Source organism: Macaca thibetana, chromosome 11 (assembly GCF_024542745.1).
Source record: "Macaca thibetana thibetana isolate TM-01 chromosome 11, ASM2454274v1, whole genome shotgun sequence".
NCBI lineage: Eukaryota > Metazoa > Chordata > Mammalia > Primates > Cercopithecidae > Macaca > Macaca thibetana.
This window is the reverse complement of record NC_065588.1, coordinates 45016530-45035984: the sequence shown is the minus strand read 5'-3', so window position 1 is coordinate 45035984 and position 19455 is coordinate 45016530. Positions and strand designations below refer to the sequence as shown.

At 42.5% G+C, this 19455-nt stretch overlaps 2 protein-coding genes across 5 annotated transcripts in view; both read left to right on the top strand.

Moving 5' to 3' along the window:
• Positions 1-6917, top strand: part of CCNT1 (cyclin T1) — a 34381-nt gene extending 27464 nt beyond the window's left edge. Inside the window, exon 8 of one of the 2 annotated variants that reach the window (XR_007717471.1) lies at positions 908-936. Coding sequence is in view for 1 of the 2 variants with exons in the window: in XM_050746885.1 (XP_050602842.1) it covers positions 908-2317 (1410 nt within the window). In the remaining variant the exon portion in view is untranslated. Of the gene's footprint in view, positions 1-907 lie in introns of both variants that reach the window. The other variant, XM_050746885.1, reaches the window with a different exon arrangement.
• A 6974-nt stretch (positions 6918-13891) lies between these two features.
• The window catches only part of KANSL2 (KAT8 regulatory NSL complex subunit 2), a 29328-nt gene continuing 23764 nt past the window's right edge, over positions 13892-19455 (top strand). Inside the window, exons 1-5 of one of the 3 annotated variants that reach the window (XM_050746900.1) lie at positions 13914-13981; positions 14103-14278; positions 14533-14792; positions 16348-16526; positions 17034-17148. In XM_050746900.1, coding sequence (XP_050602857.1) covers positions 14156-14278; positions 14533-14792; positions 16348-16526; positions 17034-17148 — 677 coding nt within the window. In that variant the 5' untranslated portion in view covers positions 13914-13981; positions 14103-14155. Of the gene's footprint in view, positions 13982-14102; positions 14279-14532; positions 14793-16347; positions 16527-17033; positions 17149-19455 lie in introns of all 3 variants that reach the window. The other 2 variants (XM_050746898.1, XM_050746901.1) reach the window with 2 other exon arrangements.

Genomic DNA, 19455 nt, shown 5'->3' with positions numbered 1-19455 from the left:
TCGTCTCTATTAAAAATACAAAAATTAGCCAGGCATGGTGATGCATGCCTGTAGTTCCAGCTACTTGGGAGGCTGAGACAGGAGAATTGCTTGAACTCGGGATGTTGAGGTTGCAGTGAGCCGAGATTGTGCCACTGCACTCCAGCCTGGGTGACAGAGTGAGACTGTCTCAAACAAACAAACAAACAAAAAACAACAGCAACAACAAAAAAGAAGTAGGCTTGAGAACACATAGCTCATCTTTTACTTTAGCATAAAACCTCACCAAAATTTCTAGAATTCAGTTATGGACTAACTATAATCATAAGCAGAAGGCATGGATGTTCATTATGAATTTTAGATAAGCATAGATTCTTTGTTGTTGTTACTTTGTAACATTTGGATAGATTGCTGTGATTCTTTTTTTTTTTTTTTTTTTTTTTTTTTTTTGAGACGGAGTCTCACTCTGTCGCCCAGGCTGGAGTGCAGTGGCCGGATCTCAGCTCACTGCAAGCTCCGCCTCCCGGGTTCACGCCATTCTCCTGCCTCAGCCTCCCGAGTAGCTGGGACTACAGGCGCCCGCCGCCTCGCCCGGCTAGTTTTTTGTATTTTTTAGTAGAGACGGGGTTTCACCGTGTTAGCCAGGATGGTCTCGATCTCCTGACCTCGTGATCCGCCCGTCTCGGCCTCCCAAAGTGCTGGGATTACAGGCTTGAGCCACCATGCCCGGCCGATTGCTGTGATTCTTAATTGAAGGTTTTAAAATCTTCTCTTGATGGTAATATTTATTGGATTTCATGTGAGGATAGCGTCCTGCCTGTGGCCTATCCAGAACTTCCAGTGTTGCTGCAAGTACAATCTACTCATCTCAATGTTTTTTTATTTAGTAAATTACCTAAGTAAAGAGATGCTATTTGCTTAATTCCAGGCATGCGAGGCTGCCAAGAAAACAAAAGCAGATGACCGAGGAACAGATGAAAAGACTTCAGAGCAGACAATCCTCAATATGATTTCTCAGAGCTCTTCAGACACAACCATTGCAGGTTTAATGAGCATGTCAACCTCTTCTACCACAAATGCAGTGCCTTCCCTCCCGGTCTCCGAAGAGTCATCCAGCAACTTAACCAGTGTGGAGATGTTGCCGGGCAAGCGTTGGCTGTCCTCTCAACCTTCTTTCAAACTAGAACCTACTCAGGGTCATCGGACTAGTGAGAATTTAGCACTTACAGGAGTTGATCATTCCTTACCACAGGATGGTTCAAATACATTTATTTCCCAGAAGCAGAGTAGTAAGAGTGTGCCGTCAGCTAAAGTGTCACTGAAAGAATACCGTGCAAAGCATGCAGAAGAGTTGGCTGCCCAGAAGAGGCAACTGGAGAATATGGAAGCCAATGTGAAGTCACAATATGCATATGCTGCCCAGAATCTCCTTTCTCATCATGATAGCCATTCTTCAGTCATTCTAAAAATGCCCATAGAGGGTTCAGAAAACCCTGAGCGGCCTTTTCTGGAAAAGGCTGACAAAACAGCTTTCAAAATGAGAATCCCAGTGGCAGGTGGAGATAAAGCTGCCTCTTCAAAACCAGAGGAGATAAAAATGCGCATAAAAGTCCATGCTGCAGCTGATAAGCACAATTCTGTAGAGGACAGTGTTACAAAGAGCCGAGAGTACAAAGAAAAGCACAAGACTCACCCATCTAATCATCATCATCATCATAATCATCACTCACACAAGCACTCTCATTCCCAACTTCCAGTTGGTACTGGGAACAAACGTCCAGGTGATCCAAAACATAGTAGCCAGACAAGCAACTTAGCACATAAAACCTATAGCTTGTCTAGTTCTTTTTCCTCTTCCAGTTCTACTCGTAAAAGGGGACCCTCTGAAGAGACTGGAGGGGCTGTGTTTGATCATCCAGCCAAGATTGCCAAGAGTACTAAATCCTCTTCCCTAAATTTCTCCTTCCCTTCACTTCCTACAATGGCTCAGATGCCTGGGCATAGCTCAGACACAAGCGGGCTTTCCTTTTCACAGCCCAGCTGTAAAACTCGAGTCCCTCATTCGAAACTGGATAAAGGGCCCACTGGGGCCAATGGTCACAACACGACCCAGACCATAGACTATCAAGATACTGTGAATATGCTTCACTCCCTGCTCAGTGCCCAGGGTGTTCAGCCCACTCAGCCCACTGCATTTGAATTTGTTCGTCCTTATAGTGAATATCTGAATCCTCGGGCTGGTGGAATCTCCTCAAGATCCGGCAATACAGACAAACCCCGGCCACCACCACCTCTGCCATCAGAACCTCCACCACCACTTCCACCTCTTCCTAAGTGAAAAAAGAAAAAGAAGAGGAGAAAAAAACTTCTTTAAAAAACCACGTACTTTTTAGTTTTTTTTTGAACTAAGAAAATTACTTATGAAATATGTCATCCTTCTTGGACTAGGGAATAAATTGATATTGAGACATAGTTAGGAGGGTGGTAGAAGGCGTTGGCTATTATATCTGCTGTCTCATGCATTTAACTATTTTCTTACAGTTTTTACTGGTATTAGGTGTTGAAGCTGTGAAGGATTAAGGACACTTTCTGAATTCTTGGCCTCTCCACCATCTAATTAGGTTGATTGGAGTTGATATCTTCCCTCTTCTTGCCAGAGCGGAAAAATGGAGGGTTTGTTGTATCAGACAATTGTGGATCCTTTTGGTGTTTAATATATCAGAAGAGAGGAAGTATTTAAACGTCAAAATCTTTTAATAGACTTAAAAAAAATAATTTAAAGAAAGTAAGTTATCTGTTTAGTTTTTTTATATGATCGGGAAGGGGATAGGGATTTTGCTGTGTGTATGTGATACATAGCAGTGACTCCTGGTGGGTGGGATTGGAGGGTGGGAACGTGTGAGGGTGGGTGGGAGGGTAGGTTTTTGGCTAGGAGTTCTGAAATAGGCTCAGGCCACTCCAAGTGTTCAGATTTTTAAGTGTGTATGTAAGTGTGGATATGTGTGTTCTTAAGTGTGTGTGTTTAAAAATCATGTTTTATCTTTCCCTCCCTGTTCCTTACCATTTTCATTTTCCAGCAGTCTACTAGAGAAAAACATGGTTGGCCTTGAGAACATAAAGGAAGAGGCATGTATTTGACATGGTTTTTTTCCCTTTCTTTATGTTATAATTGAGTAGTAGCCCTCTAATTTATAGTTTGGGCAAGTACAGCCAATACCCTGACTTTTAACTTCATTATGAGAACTTCCTTTTTACCCGCTTTTTTGTTTTTGTGCAAAACAGAGATGGGGTTGAGGAAGGAGGGTTGGTGAGCAAGGCCAGCTTCTGCCCTACAGAATTGGGTGTGTCTTTTTTTCAAGTGAGGCTTTGGGAAAGTGTTCAAATGAGAGCAGTCTTAAGGTCTGTAAGAGATGGGGAATGTACTATGTATATCCTGCCTGTGAAAGCCTAAACCATATGGGAGAAGCTAGAGGATACTAAAAACAATGAAATTGTGATTTGGAAGTTTTAGAACATTGTTTTAAAAATTACATTATAAATGTAAGACATGCTTTTATCTGTATATCTGAAGGGAAACAGCTGCATCCTCAAGTTTTTGCAGCCTATATGACTTGAGTTTGGAGCTTGTGAATTTAACAGTACTGGTGCCATGAGAATGAGCAAAGCCTAGCCAATGGATACTATTATATTTAGTTTGTTCATCTTTGGTAGCTTTAGATTCTTGATAGAGGTTCTTAAGATTTCTGAGTCCTTTATAAAAATAGGTCAAGAGTCCTGTTGTTATGGAGGCTTGATTATCCCAGATATTAGGAGTGAACATTTTTGATAAAGAAATCTTTCAGAAAATCTTGGCTAGAAAGAATTCTAAGTTAGCTGTCTAAGTACTAAAAACTACCTAGCCAGAGATCATTTAATGAGATATTCTTTGATCTTCATTGCATTTTTTTGCTCTGGAAAGGATGGTGCAATTTGAGTTTGTCTTTGTGATTTGATTGCAGCTTCCTTCATGCCAAGTATTTTTTAGGGAGAGGTTGAATTAGTTTTCATTTGGAAGTCATAGGGAGACAGGAGTTGTACTTGTGCTGCTACTTGCCAGGAACAGGTTGGGAAGAAAATTGTGGCTGTTGGAATTGATGATGTACTGGCCTAATATAGAAAGGAATTTGTAGGCAGGAGTAAACATTAACTGGCGGTGGGTTAGTGCCCTGCATCTTGCATATTTGAACTGTCTAGAGTTCCTGCCATTGCTGGGTATAAAATGAGGAGCTCTCTGTCGACCTGTAAATCATTAATATTTCTTGACTTGGAGTGTCACTTCACTTTATAGATGACATTTTCCTCTTTCCCCTTGATATTTTCTGTGTTGTGTTAGATAATTGGTAGATACATAGTTGTGGTTTAGTACATTTAGGGCTTCTATTTATTTAGATTTTGTTTGGTGGAGTCTGTTTCCAAAAGGGAATGTGCCGTTTAGTCTGCATCTGTATCTTTGTGGAATTGATGATCACTGGTTTGATTTTGAAAAATGTCTTTTCCAGCTTTTAGTTACTCTCATCAAATGTCACATATTTTCTAATCACATGCACTCCTTTACTACAGAGGCACATACTCATTTGGCCTCATAGCAGTTCTCCATGGCCATACTGTAGTAAAGTTCCTTAGAACTTTGTCAGGAGTGAACTAGAAAAAAGTGCTTACTAGGGCCTAAGAGTTGCTTTGTGCTGTGTAGTCTGGCCTTTGCACTAGTAGATCATTGCTGACATAGGTCAGTTTAGAGACCTTTCTGTGTTAATGCCTCCTGGTACTGTCTTAAGATACATACAATGTCTGTTTTTAGACCTATGCATATGTCATGAAGCTCCTTGTGGGCTCTGCATGAAGCTGCTGCTTTGTTTTTGGGTTAACAGATGTGCCTGTCAACTAGCATGTGTATTGTCCAAATTCCATAAACTTAAGTTTTTTAAGGGCTGTGTGGTTTCTGAGCTCTATGTGTCTTTCCTATCCTTATACCTTCAAAGGGTGAGAAATGAGATGTATACATCTGGTAAAGTTAGTCTGGTAAACATGGCTTTTCGTTTCTTCATTTAACCTAGACGGTCAAAAATAAGTGATGGTGATAAGTAGGCCTGGAGCCTCAGCTTCTGTAAATCTCATTTCTAAAATTTTGCTAGACTCGTGTTGGCAAAAACAAATACCTGTGGATTGTCCTTAAGGCTTTTAATCAGATACCTGTGTTGCTGTTAGCTGAACTGTAGTGAAGCATCGATCTAAATTGGTCTTCTGAAGTATCAGTTATGCTTTTGAGTTTAGAAAATGCTTAGGTGTTAGTCTAGTCTTGCCATTCATGAATCAGTGTGTGTCCATATCAGACAGCCTCAACTTCTTTTTTCTTCCTTTTTAAAAATGATTTTAGTGTTTTGATTTAGTGTATATTACATAGTTCAGTATTATTGGCTTTACCAGTGTTGACAGAACAATTTTAAATCTCCAGTTGCAAACAGCAATGGATTAGGATATGGAAATAAAATCATGGTGACATCACTGCTGAGTTATCTTAAACCTCTGCTACTTAATTCTCCATATTGAAATGCATACTCCTCCACATACATGGCTTCTAGGTAAAGGCAATTGTAGAGGGGCCCTGTCTGTCCCAGTATGGTTGGATTTTAAACATATCTGTGTTTCCGTTATTTTGGGAACTGATTAATATTTACAATTTTTTTTGTTTATGAGTTATTTTGATACTAATACTAGGAAAAGAGAGAATCTAGAACATCTTGAAGTTGGAATACAAATTTTATTCTTTTGGTCTTGGGAGAATTTAAGCAGTCTATGCAACTCATCAAATGATGAGAAATAGCCCTCCGAGGTTCCAGTAAGCTTTCAGTGACTTTGATACCTCCCCAAGTTTCTTGAGTTGCTGCTTGTTAACACCCAGCTTTTAACTGAGTGTTTGCTCCTGATGGTTTAGGAGATTTTCATATTGTATCACACTGTCAGGTTTTATTTTGTCTTTTTATCCCTCCGTGGATGTGAGTTTCAAACAAGCATAGTACAGTAATCCTGCCTGATCAAGAGTAGTCTGGAATGAGACTTATTTTTTGAGTGGGAGAGTTCTCCATTTTAATGTTTCTAAAGTTTTTCATATGAACTTGGCATTGGAAAAGGGAGGTAAAGAAAAAGGACGTTTACTAAAAGCAGTGTCTACTCTTCCCCTTTATGAGTGTGTATTCATGGCTAATAAAAAGAGGAGGACTCTCGGGTTTTGTGTTGCCATGTTAAGCATGGAGAGGGATGCTTGACAGCATGCTAATTGAAGCCAGAGCAAGTATGTCCTTCATCAGGTAATCAGGAACTCTTCAGCTGAAGCTGAGGAACTAACTGATTAGTTGTTGATTGATCATAATGTAATTGGTTACAAAGCGGAAGTGCTGGCTGGCTTAAGTACCCAAAGAAAAGAATGTAGCAGCCTAACTTAGTGTTACCATGTGTTTCTGAATTTGAAACTGACCTTTTTTCCCACCCTACTTCACACACCTAAAACTGTTTTCTTGTCAGACCAAAGAGCAAAAAGAAAAAAAAAAATAAAACACTTTACCAATCTATGTCACTCAGGTACAATTTTGTGGTGAGATTTTTGTCTGTTCTCTTTGTATTGCTCTTAAGAGTCCTTTCTCAGCATATTATTCTGCCATTGCCTCTGTCTTCCTTGGGGCACCTCAGCTCTGGATGCTACCCCTGGGATATCTACTGCTGTTATGTGAATGATAGGATGTAAATGACCATTATAGTAAGGGCTCTTTGTAAAAAATTCAAAAAATTTAAAAAGGATGTATACATTTTATAGTCTGGCTATCAGTTTGATATCTTGCTGTCAAGTATGTTTCTCAAGCTGTATTTATCCATCCCCTCAATAAATGTTAATGGTAAAACACTCATTTGATTGTTTATGTGTACTGTCCTCAAATTAGTCCTTAGTCTTTTTGTTTGTTTGTTTTTGAGATGGAGTCTAGCTCTGTCGCCCAGGCTAGAGAGTACAGTGGCGTGATCTCGGCTCACTGCAACCTCTGCTTCCCGAGTTCAAGCGATTCTCCTGCCTCAGCCTCCTGAGTTGCTGGAATTACAGGCGCCTACCACTACGCCCAGCTAATTTTTGTATTTTTAGTAGAGACGGGGTTTCACTGTGTTGGCCAGGCTGGTCTTGAACTCTTGACCTCAGGTGATCTGCCCACCTCGGCCTCCCAAAGTGCTGGGATTACAGGCGTGAGCCACTGCGCCCAGCCTAGTCCTTAGTTTATAACTGTAATTTTATTGATATGTTTACAATTTTGTTTCAGTTTTTATATTAGTATGTTTTCTTATTGTGCAAGATCCTGTGGGAATTGAGTCCATTGGAAAGACCCAAGATTTGTCGATCAGTAAACCCAGTAGTATGAAGTATGTTGTAGTCAAAGGGAAGGAAAAAACCCTCACTCTATATTGTTACACGAATACCTGGAAGAGTAACTTGTACACAAAAAAATTATAGCACTAACAGATGATGGCAGCATGTACGCATGTACTGCTTATCTTGCAAGCATTATCAACATGATTCATAATTGTATACGTGGTTCTTTGAAAAGCCTGACATGTTAGTACAGACATAGCATTGTATCTGGAAGAAAATAAACTTTGAAGAAAAAACCATTCTTGGTAGTGCCTGGAAAAATTGATAGTGAATACTCATCCTGAGACATAATAAGACCACATTTACAAGGTAAGTCTTGTAAATTACACACTGAAAATAAAGAACTTTTATGCTAAAGTACTCCATACTTACTACACAAAGTTAGTAATATAGTTTGAAAGCTTTAAAAGGAAAAAAATAAATAATGATACTTCTGAAAAGTCACTTGAGTCATTTCTTCTCTAATTTTCTAAAATAAAGTAGCTAATTTTACAAACAGTATGTATACCTCTCCTGAAAAAACTATGAAATCAGAAATCTTTGCAGAATTTGCTGACAGTTTAGGAAGATGCCAACAGTTTAGGAATTCTGGTGTGGTTTGAAGCACTCCCCTGCTTTTCATTCATTCCTGTAGAAAATACTACCTACTTCCCAGCACTTTGGAGGCTGAGGTGGGAGGATTGCTTGAGGCCAGGAGTTCAAGACCAACCTGAGCAACAAAGTGAGACCTCATCTCTGCACACACAAATTAGCCAGGCACAGTAGTGTATAGTCCCAGCTACTAGGGAGGCTGAGGAGGGAAGATTGTTTGAGCCCAGCAGTTGAAGGCTGCAGTGTTTGAGCCCAGCAGTTGAAGGCTGCAGTGAGCCATGATTGCACCATTGCACTCCTGTGGGGCTATAGATCTATACCCAGTCTCGGGAAAAAAAGAAAAAAAAAAAACTTCCTACTAACTGCTGTGGACTGTTTACTAATGGGAATATGGCAGTAAGCAGACATTCTGCCGTCAAAGAATTTACAAATAAGTAAAACAGTATGTCAGGTGGTGATAAGCACTTAAAATTTTTTTTTCTATTTGAAACAGTCTCACTGTCTCCCAGGCCAGAGTGCAGTGGCAAGATAACGGCTCACTGCATCCTTGACCTCCCTAGGCTCAAGTGATCCTCCCATCTCAGCCTCCTGAGTAACTAAGACTACAGGTGTGCACCACCACATCTGGCTATTTTTTTAAGAGATGGGGTCATCCAATGTTGCCCAGGCTGGTCTTGAACTCCTGAGCTTAAATGATCTGCCCACCTGGGCCTCCTTCACTCTTGTTGGGATTTTAGGTGTGAGCCACTGCACCTGGCCATAATAAGCACTTTGGGACTAAAGCAGAAAATAGGACCTAGGGATGTGTGTGTGCATGTGTGTGTGTAGGTAAGTAGGGCTGTCGGAATTGGAAAAAAGGTGGCTAGGGAAGGCTTCATGACCAGAAGCCTCATGACCTTTAGAGAAGACCTGAAGGAGGTGACAGCAAGTCATGGGAATAACTAGGATAAGATCATTCCAGGAAATGTGAGGCATCAAAGGTTCTGAGGTGAGAATATGCTGATATGTTTGAGAAATAGCAAGGAAGCCAGTGTAGCTGGTATAGGAATGAGTAGGGAGGGGGTATTGGAGAGGGGAGAGTAGCAGGATATGAGGTTAGAGAGGCAATAGAAAGCCAAATACAACAGGACCTTGTATGAAGACTGAGTGAATGGAACAGACACTATTGGAAAGTTTTGAGAAGGGAAGTGACATCCAACTTAGGTTTTAAAATGTTCATTTGGGCTGCTGTGTTGAAAATAGATTATAGGAGTCAAGGGCAAGGAGCTCTCACAACAATTTAAGAGATGAGGGTGGCTTGGACAGGTTAGAAGTACCCAAGGTAATGAGAAGTGATACATCTTTTTTTTTTTTCTTTGAGATTTTGAGATGGAGTTTTGCTCTTGTTGCCCAGGCTGGAATGGAATGGCGCGATCTCGGCTCACTGCAACCTCTGCCTCCCAGATTCAAGCGATTCTCCTGCCTCAGCCTCCCAAGTAGCTGGGATTACAGGCATGCACCACCACACCCAGCTAATTTTGTATTTTTAGTAGACACAGGGTTTCACCATGTTGGCCAGGCTGATCCTGAGCTCCTGACCTCAGGTGATCCACTCGCCGCAGCCTCCCAAAGTACTGGGATTACAGGTGTGAGCCACCTCGCTCGGCCGAGAAGTGATATATCTTGAAGATGGAGCTAATAGGATTTGCTATTAGAAGAGAAAGAAGTCAAGGATGGTTGGGGTTGTCATATACTGAGGTAGAGATGACTACAGGAGTAGCGGGAGGTTGGCTTTAACATTAAATTTGAAATGCCAATTAGACATCCAAGTGGAGATGCCTACTGGACAGATGACTAGAGAGTCAAGTTCAAAGGAGGGGTCCAGGCTGGATATACACATTTGGGAGATATCAGCTTATGAATGGGATGAAACAGAGTGAGATAAGTAAAGGAGTAGTAGTAGAAAATAGAAATGTTCAGTGTTTAGAATTGGGGAAAAGAGAGAAACAAGAGACAGAGAGTGGGTGACTATGATGTAGATGGGAAACTAGGAAGAGTATGGAGATCTAGAAAGAGTATGGGGTTCTAAGGAGGAGGAGTGGCCAAGTGTGTTAAATATTGCAAAGTGGTCTAATAAGATGAGGCCTGAAAACTTCATTAGAATTAGCAAGGAGAAGGTCTTTGATAACTTTTTTTTTTGGGACAGTCTTGCTCTGTCACCTAGACTGGAGTGCAGTGGCACGATCTTGGCTCACTGCACCCTCTGCCTCCTGGGTTCAAGCGATTCTCCTGCTCAGCCTCCCAAGTAGCTGGGATTAAGGCACGTGCCACCACACCTGGCTAGTTTTTGTACTTTTAGCAGAGATGGGGTTTCACCATGTTGGCCAGGCTGGTCTTGAACTCCTGGCCTCAGGTGATCCACCTGCCTCGGACTCTCAAAGTGCTGTGATTATAGGCGTGAGCCACCGTGCCCAGCCGCTTTCATCTTTTTTTTTTTTTTTTTTTCTCTTCTCTAGGATTAGCCCCCCAAACTCGTTTCCTAATCCCTATTTATAAATAGCTTCTGGTCTACTTTCACCTCTTCAATAGCTACAAAGTGTTTGGTGAATTAAAAATAACCATCAAGGCCGGGCGCTGTGGCTCAAGCCTGTAATCCCAGCACTTTGGGAGGCCGAGACGGGCGGATCACGAGGTCAGGAGATCGAGACCATCCTGGCTAGCACGGTGAAACCCCATCTCTACTAAAAAATACAAAAAACTAGCCGGGCGAGGTGGCGGGCGCCTGTAGTCCCAGCTACTCCGGAGGCTGAGGCAGGAGAATGGCCTAAACCCGGGAGGCGGAGCTTGCAGTGAGCTGAGATCTGGCCACTGCACTCCAGCCCGGGCTACAGAGCAAGACTCCGTCTCAAAAAAAAAAAAAAAAAAAAAAAAAAAACCATCTACCTCCAGCCTGGGCCACAGAGGAGACTCCATCTCAAAAAGAAGAAAAAAGCCATCTACTTTGTTAAACAGAACAAAGAATTTGCTGACATCTTGAGCTTTTAATATCTGCTCCCGGCCGGGCGCTGTGGCTCAAGCCTGTAATCCCAGCACTTTGGGAGGCCGAGACGGGCGGATCACGAGGTCAGGAGATCGAGACCATCCTGGCTAGCACGGTGAAACCCCATCTCTACTAAAAAATACAAAAAACTAGCCGGGCGAGGTGGCGGGCGCCTGTAGTCCCAGCTACTCGGAAGGCTGAGGCAGGAGAATGGCATAAACCTGGGAGGCGGAGCTTGCAGTGAGCTGAGATCCGGCCACTGCACTCCAGCCTGGGCGACAGAGCGAGACTCCGTCCCCAAAAAAAAAAAAAAAAAAAAAAAAAAAAATCTGCTCCCTCCTTTCACTTAGAAGTGGTTCTAGGCCGGGCGTGGTGGCTCACGCCTGTAATCCCAGCACTTTGGGAGCCCGAGGTGGGCAGATCACGAGGTCAGGAGTTCAAGACCAGCCTGGCCAATATGGTGAAACCCCGTCTCCACTAAAAATATAAAAAAATTAGCCGAGCGCGGTGGCGCACACCTGTTGTCCCAGTTACTGGGGGGAGGCTGAGGAAGAAGAATCACTTGAACCCGGGAGGCGGAGGTTGCAGCGAGCGGAGATTATGCCACTGCACCCCAGCCTGGGCGACAGAGCAAGACTCGGTCACAAGAAAAAAAAAAAAAAAAAAAAAAAAAAAAAAAGGAAGTGGTTCTAAATAGTAATATTTTGTCTGTCTTGGACTTACAAGAAGGATTCTTTTTTCAACTAAGACCTTCAGTAAATTCATTAAAAGAAAGTCTTTGTTTCTTCCCCATCTATTCCTGTGTCTCTTCATATTGTTCACTACGGTAGTTTTAATGTTGCTTTTTGATATTACTACATTTGGTTGCAGATTCGGATTCCCAAGTTTTCTGTGACATGATTGCCTCTGGCTATTTTTTAATTATAGGGTGTTTGTAACAAAACATCTTTTTTGTACTCCTGAGGGTTGGTCTGTTTGCTTATGTATATAAATCATTGTTGTTAATATTATGTTTGTATTGCATCCATAATCCCAAACTATCCTAGAATGTTCACTCCAAGAGAGCAGGGTTATCTTCCTTGTTCTCTCCTGGCACTTAGGTGCTCAATAAATATTTGTTGAATGAATGAATTTCAGGCCTTCTGAGATCGAACTCCTGAGCTCAGGCGATCTTCCCACCTCAGCTTCTCGAAGTGCTGGGATTACAGGGGTGAACCATGACGCTCAGCCTGAGTGTTTTTCTTGAGGGCTGTAGAATCTTTATGCTCACTTCCACTGTGACTTATGCTCACTTGCTTATTAGGCATGGATAAAACATCTTTCTTAAACTGACAGCAGATAAGGGATGCTGGAAGGCAAAAAATGTCTAGAAGGGTTATGGGAAGAAAGCGAGGAATCATTTCTACAAGTGGCAGAGATGACAGAAAGATGCTTTGAAACTAAAAATCCTTAAAGGATGGTATGATTGGTATTGTGTCTGTCGTTATGATACCTGCATTATTTAGCATGGAATTTTAAAGACAGGGTACACAGTTATGAGAAGCAGCCCTAAACTAGAACAAATATTTCCTTATTCTCAGTCCAATGCTCTTTACTATATAAGCGGCAATAAGGGATGAAGGATGTTGAGTTCAAATTCGTCTTCTTTTCCCATTTACTAGCTATGTCCCATTCTGTTCCTCAGTCCTCTTATCTGTAAAATTGACATAATACTAACCTCTACCTCTTAGGGTTGCTTTGAAAAATTCAATGAATTTATATATGTAATTCCCAGAGTCAGTAAACACCCAAAAAATGTTTCTCAGGGTTCTCGACACCAAATGTTCAGTACATGTATTGAACTGTTCACAAAAGAAAACTAAAGACGTTTTATGTGCAAACAGTGATCCTGGCCGGGCGCGGTGGCTCACGCCTGTAATTCCAGCACTTTGGGAGGCCGAGGCGGGCGGATCACCTGAGGTCGGGAGTTCGAGACCAGCCTGACCAACATGGAGAAACCCCGTCTCTACTAAAAAATACAAAATTAGCCGGACGTGGTGGCACATGCCTATAATCCCAGCCACTAGGGAGGCTGAGGCAGGAGAATCGCTTGAACCTGGGAGGCGGAGGTTGCAGTGAGCCGAGATTGTGCCATTGCACTCCAGCCTGGGCAAAAAGAGTGAAACTCCATCTCAAAAACAAAACAAAAAACAAAAACAGTGATCCTCCAGCCTCTGTCTATGTCTGATTTATAAAAAAAATTTTATTTTTTTCGAGACGGAGTTTCGCTCTTGTTGCCCACGCTGGAGTGCAATGGCGCGATCTCGGCTCACCGCAATCTCCGCCTCCCGGATTCAAGCGATTCTCCTGCCTCAGCCTCCCGAGTAGCTGGGATTACAGGCATGCACCACCACGCCCTGCTAATTTCGTATTTTTAGTAGAGACGGGGTTTCTCCATGTTGGTCAGGCTGGTCTCGAGCTCCCGACCTCCGGTGATCCGCCCGCCTCAGCCTCCCAAAGTGCTGGGATTACAGGCGTGAGCCACCGCGCCCGGCTTGTCTGATTTTATGCTAGCTGTGTACAGTGGTGAGGGAACAGCAGCCTAGGACCACAGACTGAGGGTTCAAAAGTAGCCGGAAAACGAGCCACGCTGCAAGTTGGAAAAATATGACTAGCTGGCAACCCGCCCCGCAGCCCGCTCTCCGCCCCCTTCCCCAGCTCACTCTCCTCGGGGCGGAGTTGCTGACAGTCATAGCCACCCCAACCGCGCATTTTCTCAGCGCTCCGCCCTTCCAGACACGATAGGTAGTGGGCCTCGGCCAATGGCGACACCCCGTCATAGGCGCGGTAGCCAATCAGTAGCCAGGAGTCCGGAAAGGAGCGAGGCCAATCTAGGAGCCGCGGCCGCCACCAGAGTAGGGCTAGCGGCGCGGCAGAGCGCGGCGCAGCGCGGCGCAGCGCCTGAGGTAAGATGGCGGCGTTCCTTGCTCTAAGCTCTTGCAGTTGGGCTGCTATTTCGCCCTTTTTGTCAACTCAGAGCTGCTGTTTCGCCTCAAAGCAGTGTCGGAGTCAGTCTTCTTCCTACAGGCTTCAAGGAGCCAGGATCTCTGGTGACCGGAGTAGGACAAAATGGCGCTCGCATGGACTTCCGAGGCCGGGCCCAGTCGTGTGCTCTGAGGCAGGCCGGGACAAAGGCGGCGTGCAGGGTGGCAGCGTGGCCGTCGCGTGGGCCTGGCGTTGTCGCTTCCCTTCATGCTGCAGCTGTGCGAGTCCTGAAGATACATTCAGCGTGGTGGGGTTCGGGGTGGGGCCGGGCATGGAGGGACAAGCTAAAGAGAGGGAAAGCCACAAATGCCTGTGGAGACCTGGGGAGGGCGGCGGGCAGTTAGGGAGCGTACCTTACGGGGCCGACTTCTGCCTCTCTTTTGGAAACTGCCCGCGCCATCTGTCCAGATACGGTGGAGCAGGAATTTTCGGGAAGGGTAAAGGCTTTCTGATTTTTATTTTGACCCCGCAGGTTTTGGTTATGAACAGGATTCGGATTCACGTCCTGCCAACCAATCGGGGGAGGATCACTCCAGTGTCCAGGTCGCAGGAACCTCTGTCTTGTGCATTCACTCATCGTCCATGCTCTCAGCCTCGTCTGGAGGGGCAGGAGTTTTGCATTAAGCATATCCTTGAAGACAAGAATGCACCCTTCAAGCAGTGTAGTTATATATCGACGAAGAATGGAAAAAGATGTCCCAGTGCTGCCCCAAAGCCAGAGAAGAAAGATGGGTATGTATGTATAGATATATATGTCGTTTGTCTTAAAGCGAGGGGGTGTGTGATATGATGTGGGCTTCAGCATAGCTGCCGCGTTTGAGATCACGTCCTTGTAAATTTGGGGTTATGGTTGTATCCTTGGAAAATTGAAAAAACGGTGAAGACTGGAAGGACCCTTGAATTGGATTACTTAGTTCACCTCTTTGGTTCTTTTCCCTTATCTGTAGTAAAATAAAGGCATATTCTAAATTACTTTTTTTTTTTTTTTTTAAGAGAGATGGAGTCTTGCTGTTTTAACCAGGCTGGTCTCAAACTCCTGGCCTCAAGGTGTCCTCCCATCTCGGTCTCCCAGAGTGCTGGGATTACAGGCGTGAACCACCGTGCCCGACCCTAAAATTAATCTTTTTTTCTTTCTTTTTTTTTTTTTTTTTTTTTTGAGACAGTCTCCCTTTATTCCCCAGGCTGGAGTGCGGTGGTGATCTCGGCTCACTGCAACCTCCGCCTCCCAGGTTCAAGCGATTCTCCTGCCTCCCAAGTAGCTGGGACTTAAGGCGTGCGCCACCACGCCTGGCTAATTTTTGTACTTTTTAATAGAGACGGGTTTTCACCATGTTGGCCAGGCTGATTTTGAACTCCTGACCTCAGGTGATCCATCCGCTTCGGCCCTCCAGAGTGTTGGGATTACTGGCGTGAGCCACGGCACCCAGCCCCTAAAATTATTCTTAATGGAGGGATGTGTATTTGGCTGTCCATGAATTTTGTTAAATAACATGCAAAGTTGTATATGTGTGAATTCTTCTGTAAGAGGGTTCATAGTTTTCATCATGTATGCAAAGGTATCTATGCAAAAACATAACCTGACTAGATAATTTTGTACATATCTTGTAGTTTTAAAATTGTGTCCCTGGCTGGTCGCAGTGGCTCATGCCTGTAGTCCCAGTACTTTGGGAGGCCACAGCAGGAGGATCACTTGAGGCCAGGAGTTGGAGACCAACCCGAGCAGTATAGTGAGACCACATCTCTACAAAAGATTAAAAAATTCGCTGGGCATAATGTCTTGGGCATGTAGTCCCAGCTTCTTGGGTGTATCAAGAGATGGGAGGATCACTTGAGCCTGGGAGTTCCAGACCAGACTTGGCAACATAGACTTTGTTTCTACAAAAAACTAAAAAAAATTTGCCGGTACAGTGGTGCATGCCTATAGTTCTAGCTATTTTGAAGCTGAGGCAGGAGGATCACTTGAACCAAGCAGTTTAAGGCTACAGTGAGCTATGATTGCATGACTGCACTTTAGTCTGGGCAACAGAGCAAGACCCAATCCCTTGCCTCAGCCTCCTAAAGTGCTGGGATTACAGGGGTGAACCGCTTCATCCGGCCTGTTACTTTCCTTTAATAAAAAGTCAATGAGTTGACCTTGGGCCAGTTAAATTCCTCTGACTTGCATTTTTAGAAATGAATGTAATAATCATTTTAATTCCCTGAAAATGATTTAAAGATTAGGGACTATGAAAATTATTGAATGCTTTCAAGAAGGGACTTATAAAATATTAATGTTTTGTCTCTTTAGGGTGTCCTTCTGTGCTGAACATGTCCGTAGGAATGCCCTGGCACTTCATGCTCAAATGAAGAAGACCAACCCAGGGCCTATGGGTGAAACACTCCTGTGCCAGCTCAGCTCATATGCTAAGACAGAGCTGGGGTCTCAGACTCCAGAAAGTAGTCGCAGTGAAGCCAGCCGAATACTAGGTAAGGATCTTCTCTCCTGGAATGAAAAAGGAGGAAGAAAGTTAAGGGGGAACTGTTTTGGGTTAGCACAATGCCTTGAACTATTTGGCAATATTGTTAATTCATCAGGAATTTGTTGAGAATTCCGGGATTGCTTTGTTGTTTACCAATTCTTTTGAATTTGAAGTAGTGTTTGCCTAGGTTTACTCTCCTGAGTTGGTGACCATTTCTTTCATTGCTTTTTTAATGCTCAGCAGCTTTGTTAGGTAATTTCAGGAAACAATAATTTTAAGTTGATTTTTCTGTTTAAGAGGGCATGGTGTACTCATTTGTGTTGTAAGTAATCATACTGGGTTGTATTTTGTTAAAGCGTTTTTATTTCCCAGTGCCTTTGTACAAAGTTTTTTTTTTTTTTTTTTTTTTTTTTTTTTTTTTTTTCAAGGTTTGGGTTGATAAGTAATCTAGTTTTGTGTGGTGGAGTTACAGAGGTGGGAAGTCTTAATGGCTGCTCTCCCTTCCTTGCCTCAGATGAAGACAGCTGGAGTGATGGGGAGCAGGAACCCATTACTGTGGATCAGACATGGAGAGGTGACCCTGACAGTGAAGCTGATAGCATAGACAGTGATCAAGAAGATCCCTTAAAGTAAGTTGTAACTCCACATAAGGCATTTGAAATGTAGTTAGTATGTGGAATGTGGCGCTGCATGCTGTTAATAAATTAATAACCTAGGAGGGTTGAAGACAGCCATTTGTCAGCAGTAAGAGATTCTGTATATAAAAGTGGCATGGTTCGTTGTCATCTTGCTTCAAGGCAGGATGATTCTTTTTTAGAAGTCTTGTAATTTAGAAAAAGTTTGAACACCACATTCTACATATGAGAAAGTATAGGGGAGAAAACAGGAAATTTAGATATGGGAGTGTGGGAGGTGGATTGAGAAACGGTCACACCAGTTTAGAGAAGAGAAAATGGTTGTGAATGGGTACTTGGCTTAAAACTCAGAAATAATGTGATTGTAGTTGAATACTTCTGTAAAATGTCGTATTTATGGATTTACAAGTTTTTAAAAGTTTTATATTGTTTTAAATTGACAATTTTACATATTTATGGGGTACAGTGTGATGTTTGGATACTTGTAAACCTTGTGTCATGATCAAATCAGGGTAATTAGCATATTCATCACCTCAAACATTTAGTGTTTTTAGTGTGTGGATTTTTTTAAAAAGAAGAAGGAAAAGGTATTCAAGAGTTTGGTTTTGTGCCTAAGAAAGAGAAACCGATTTAGAAACCCAAAAGTGATTATGTCTTAGTCAGTTTTATATCTTAGTAAGCTTCTGCTCTTCTCTTAACCCATCATCACCGTAGGAGTTATAGAAGCATAAAAACATTACCACTCTGAAGTCTCTTATTTCTGTGTCTCAAGGTCTGGGTTTAGTGTTTTAAAATTTTTGCCTGCTGACTTCTGTGTCTTAACACTTAGTACTGATAGTTTATGTAGAGGGACTGTAAATAGTGGAAGGGGTAATTTCTAGGTTGACTATTGGGCTTTTGTTCTTGGAATAGTATTTTCTTCATTACTTTAGATTCTTTGGTTTATAAGAAGTCATTTAGGGTTACATTTTGTCCTGTCCAACTACTAACCAGGCCTGACCCTGCTTAGCTTCTGATATCAGAGGAGGTTGGGCATATTCAGGATAGTATGGCCATATATTAAGTTTTCTGAGTAGAATAATTTCATCCATTTCTATTGAGTAATCTCACTGTGGTCAACTATTCAGGAAGTACTAGTTTAGAAAGCCCATCTAAGTAGTTTGAAAGGGAATGTCTGTTCTCTTGCAGGATTCTCTCACAAATAGTAACCTAAACCAACATATTCATTTTTTTTTTTTTTTTTTTGAGATGGAGCCTTGCACTGTCACCCAGGCTGGAGTGCAGTGGCACGATCTCAGCTCACTACAACTTCTGCCTTCCAGGTTCAAGTGATTCTCCTGCCTCAGCCTCCCAAGTAGCTGGGATTATAGGCACCCACCACCACACTCAGCTCATTTTTTGTAATTTTAGTAGAGATGGGGTTTCACATGTTGGCCAGGCTGGTCTTGAACCCCTGACCTTGTGATTCACCTGCCTCAGCCTCCCAAAGTGCTGGGATTACAGGCATGAGCCATCAGGCCCAGCTTCATTCCTTTTTTTTCCATTGTGGTTCTAGATGATCAAACTTGCTGCTTTGAAGAGATGTATGCTCTCTAGGGTTACAAAGGGAGTGTCATTTGGTGTGGTAAACACTCAGCTTAAGGTCGAGAAACTTGATTATGTTGGTAATAATCTAGAGTGGATCAGTCTCTAGGAGGCACATCCATGCTGATTTAACGTGCAGGAGACTGCTGTATAAACCAAAATACCAGGTAGTTTTATGAGAGATATAAATGTGGAAAGGACTAGGCAGTTGATGTCACTCTCTCCTAGAAGAAACATGTTCAGAAGAGAAAATAAAGCCCCAAATATGGCCAACTATTAGGCAACTAAGTATAAGGCTTTTGTTAATTTTCCCAATGAGATTATTTTTTAAAAATAATTTAGGCCCACTAAATTTATGCATTTTTAGGCGTGTAAATAGAGATGTTCAATGTTTTCTTATAATATGATTACATATTACTATCTTGTTATATTTAATAATATAGTAATTTAGTAGTATGTCCACTGAGTGAAATGCTTTTCATTAAGAATTTTCATCTTAGGGCACCGGTGTCTTTGTCATTCATAGTATCACTTTTTGAATCATCTAATAATTTAACCACATTTATCTTGAATTGCTTGTTACAGAAAAGACACCTTTTGTATTGTTTATGATGTTGCTAGAGACTTTATTCTAACTAGAATATTCTTGGCATAGATTTTTTAAACTTCCTGTTAGTATATATGTGATTTCTCTCAAAAGTAACCACTTACTTAATT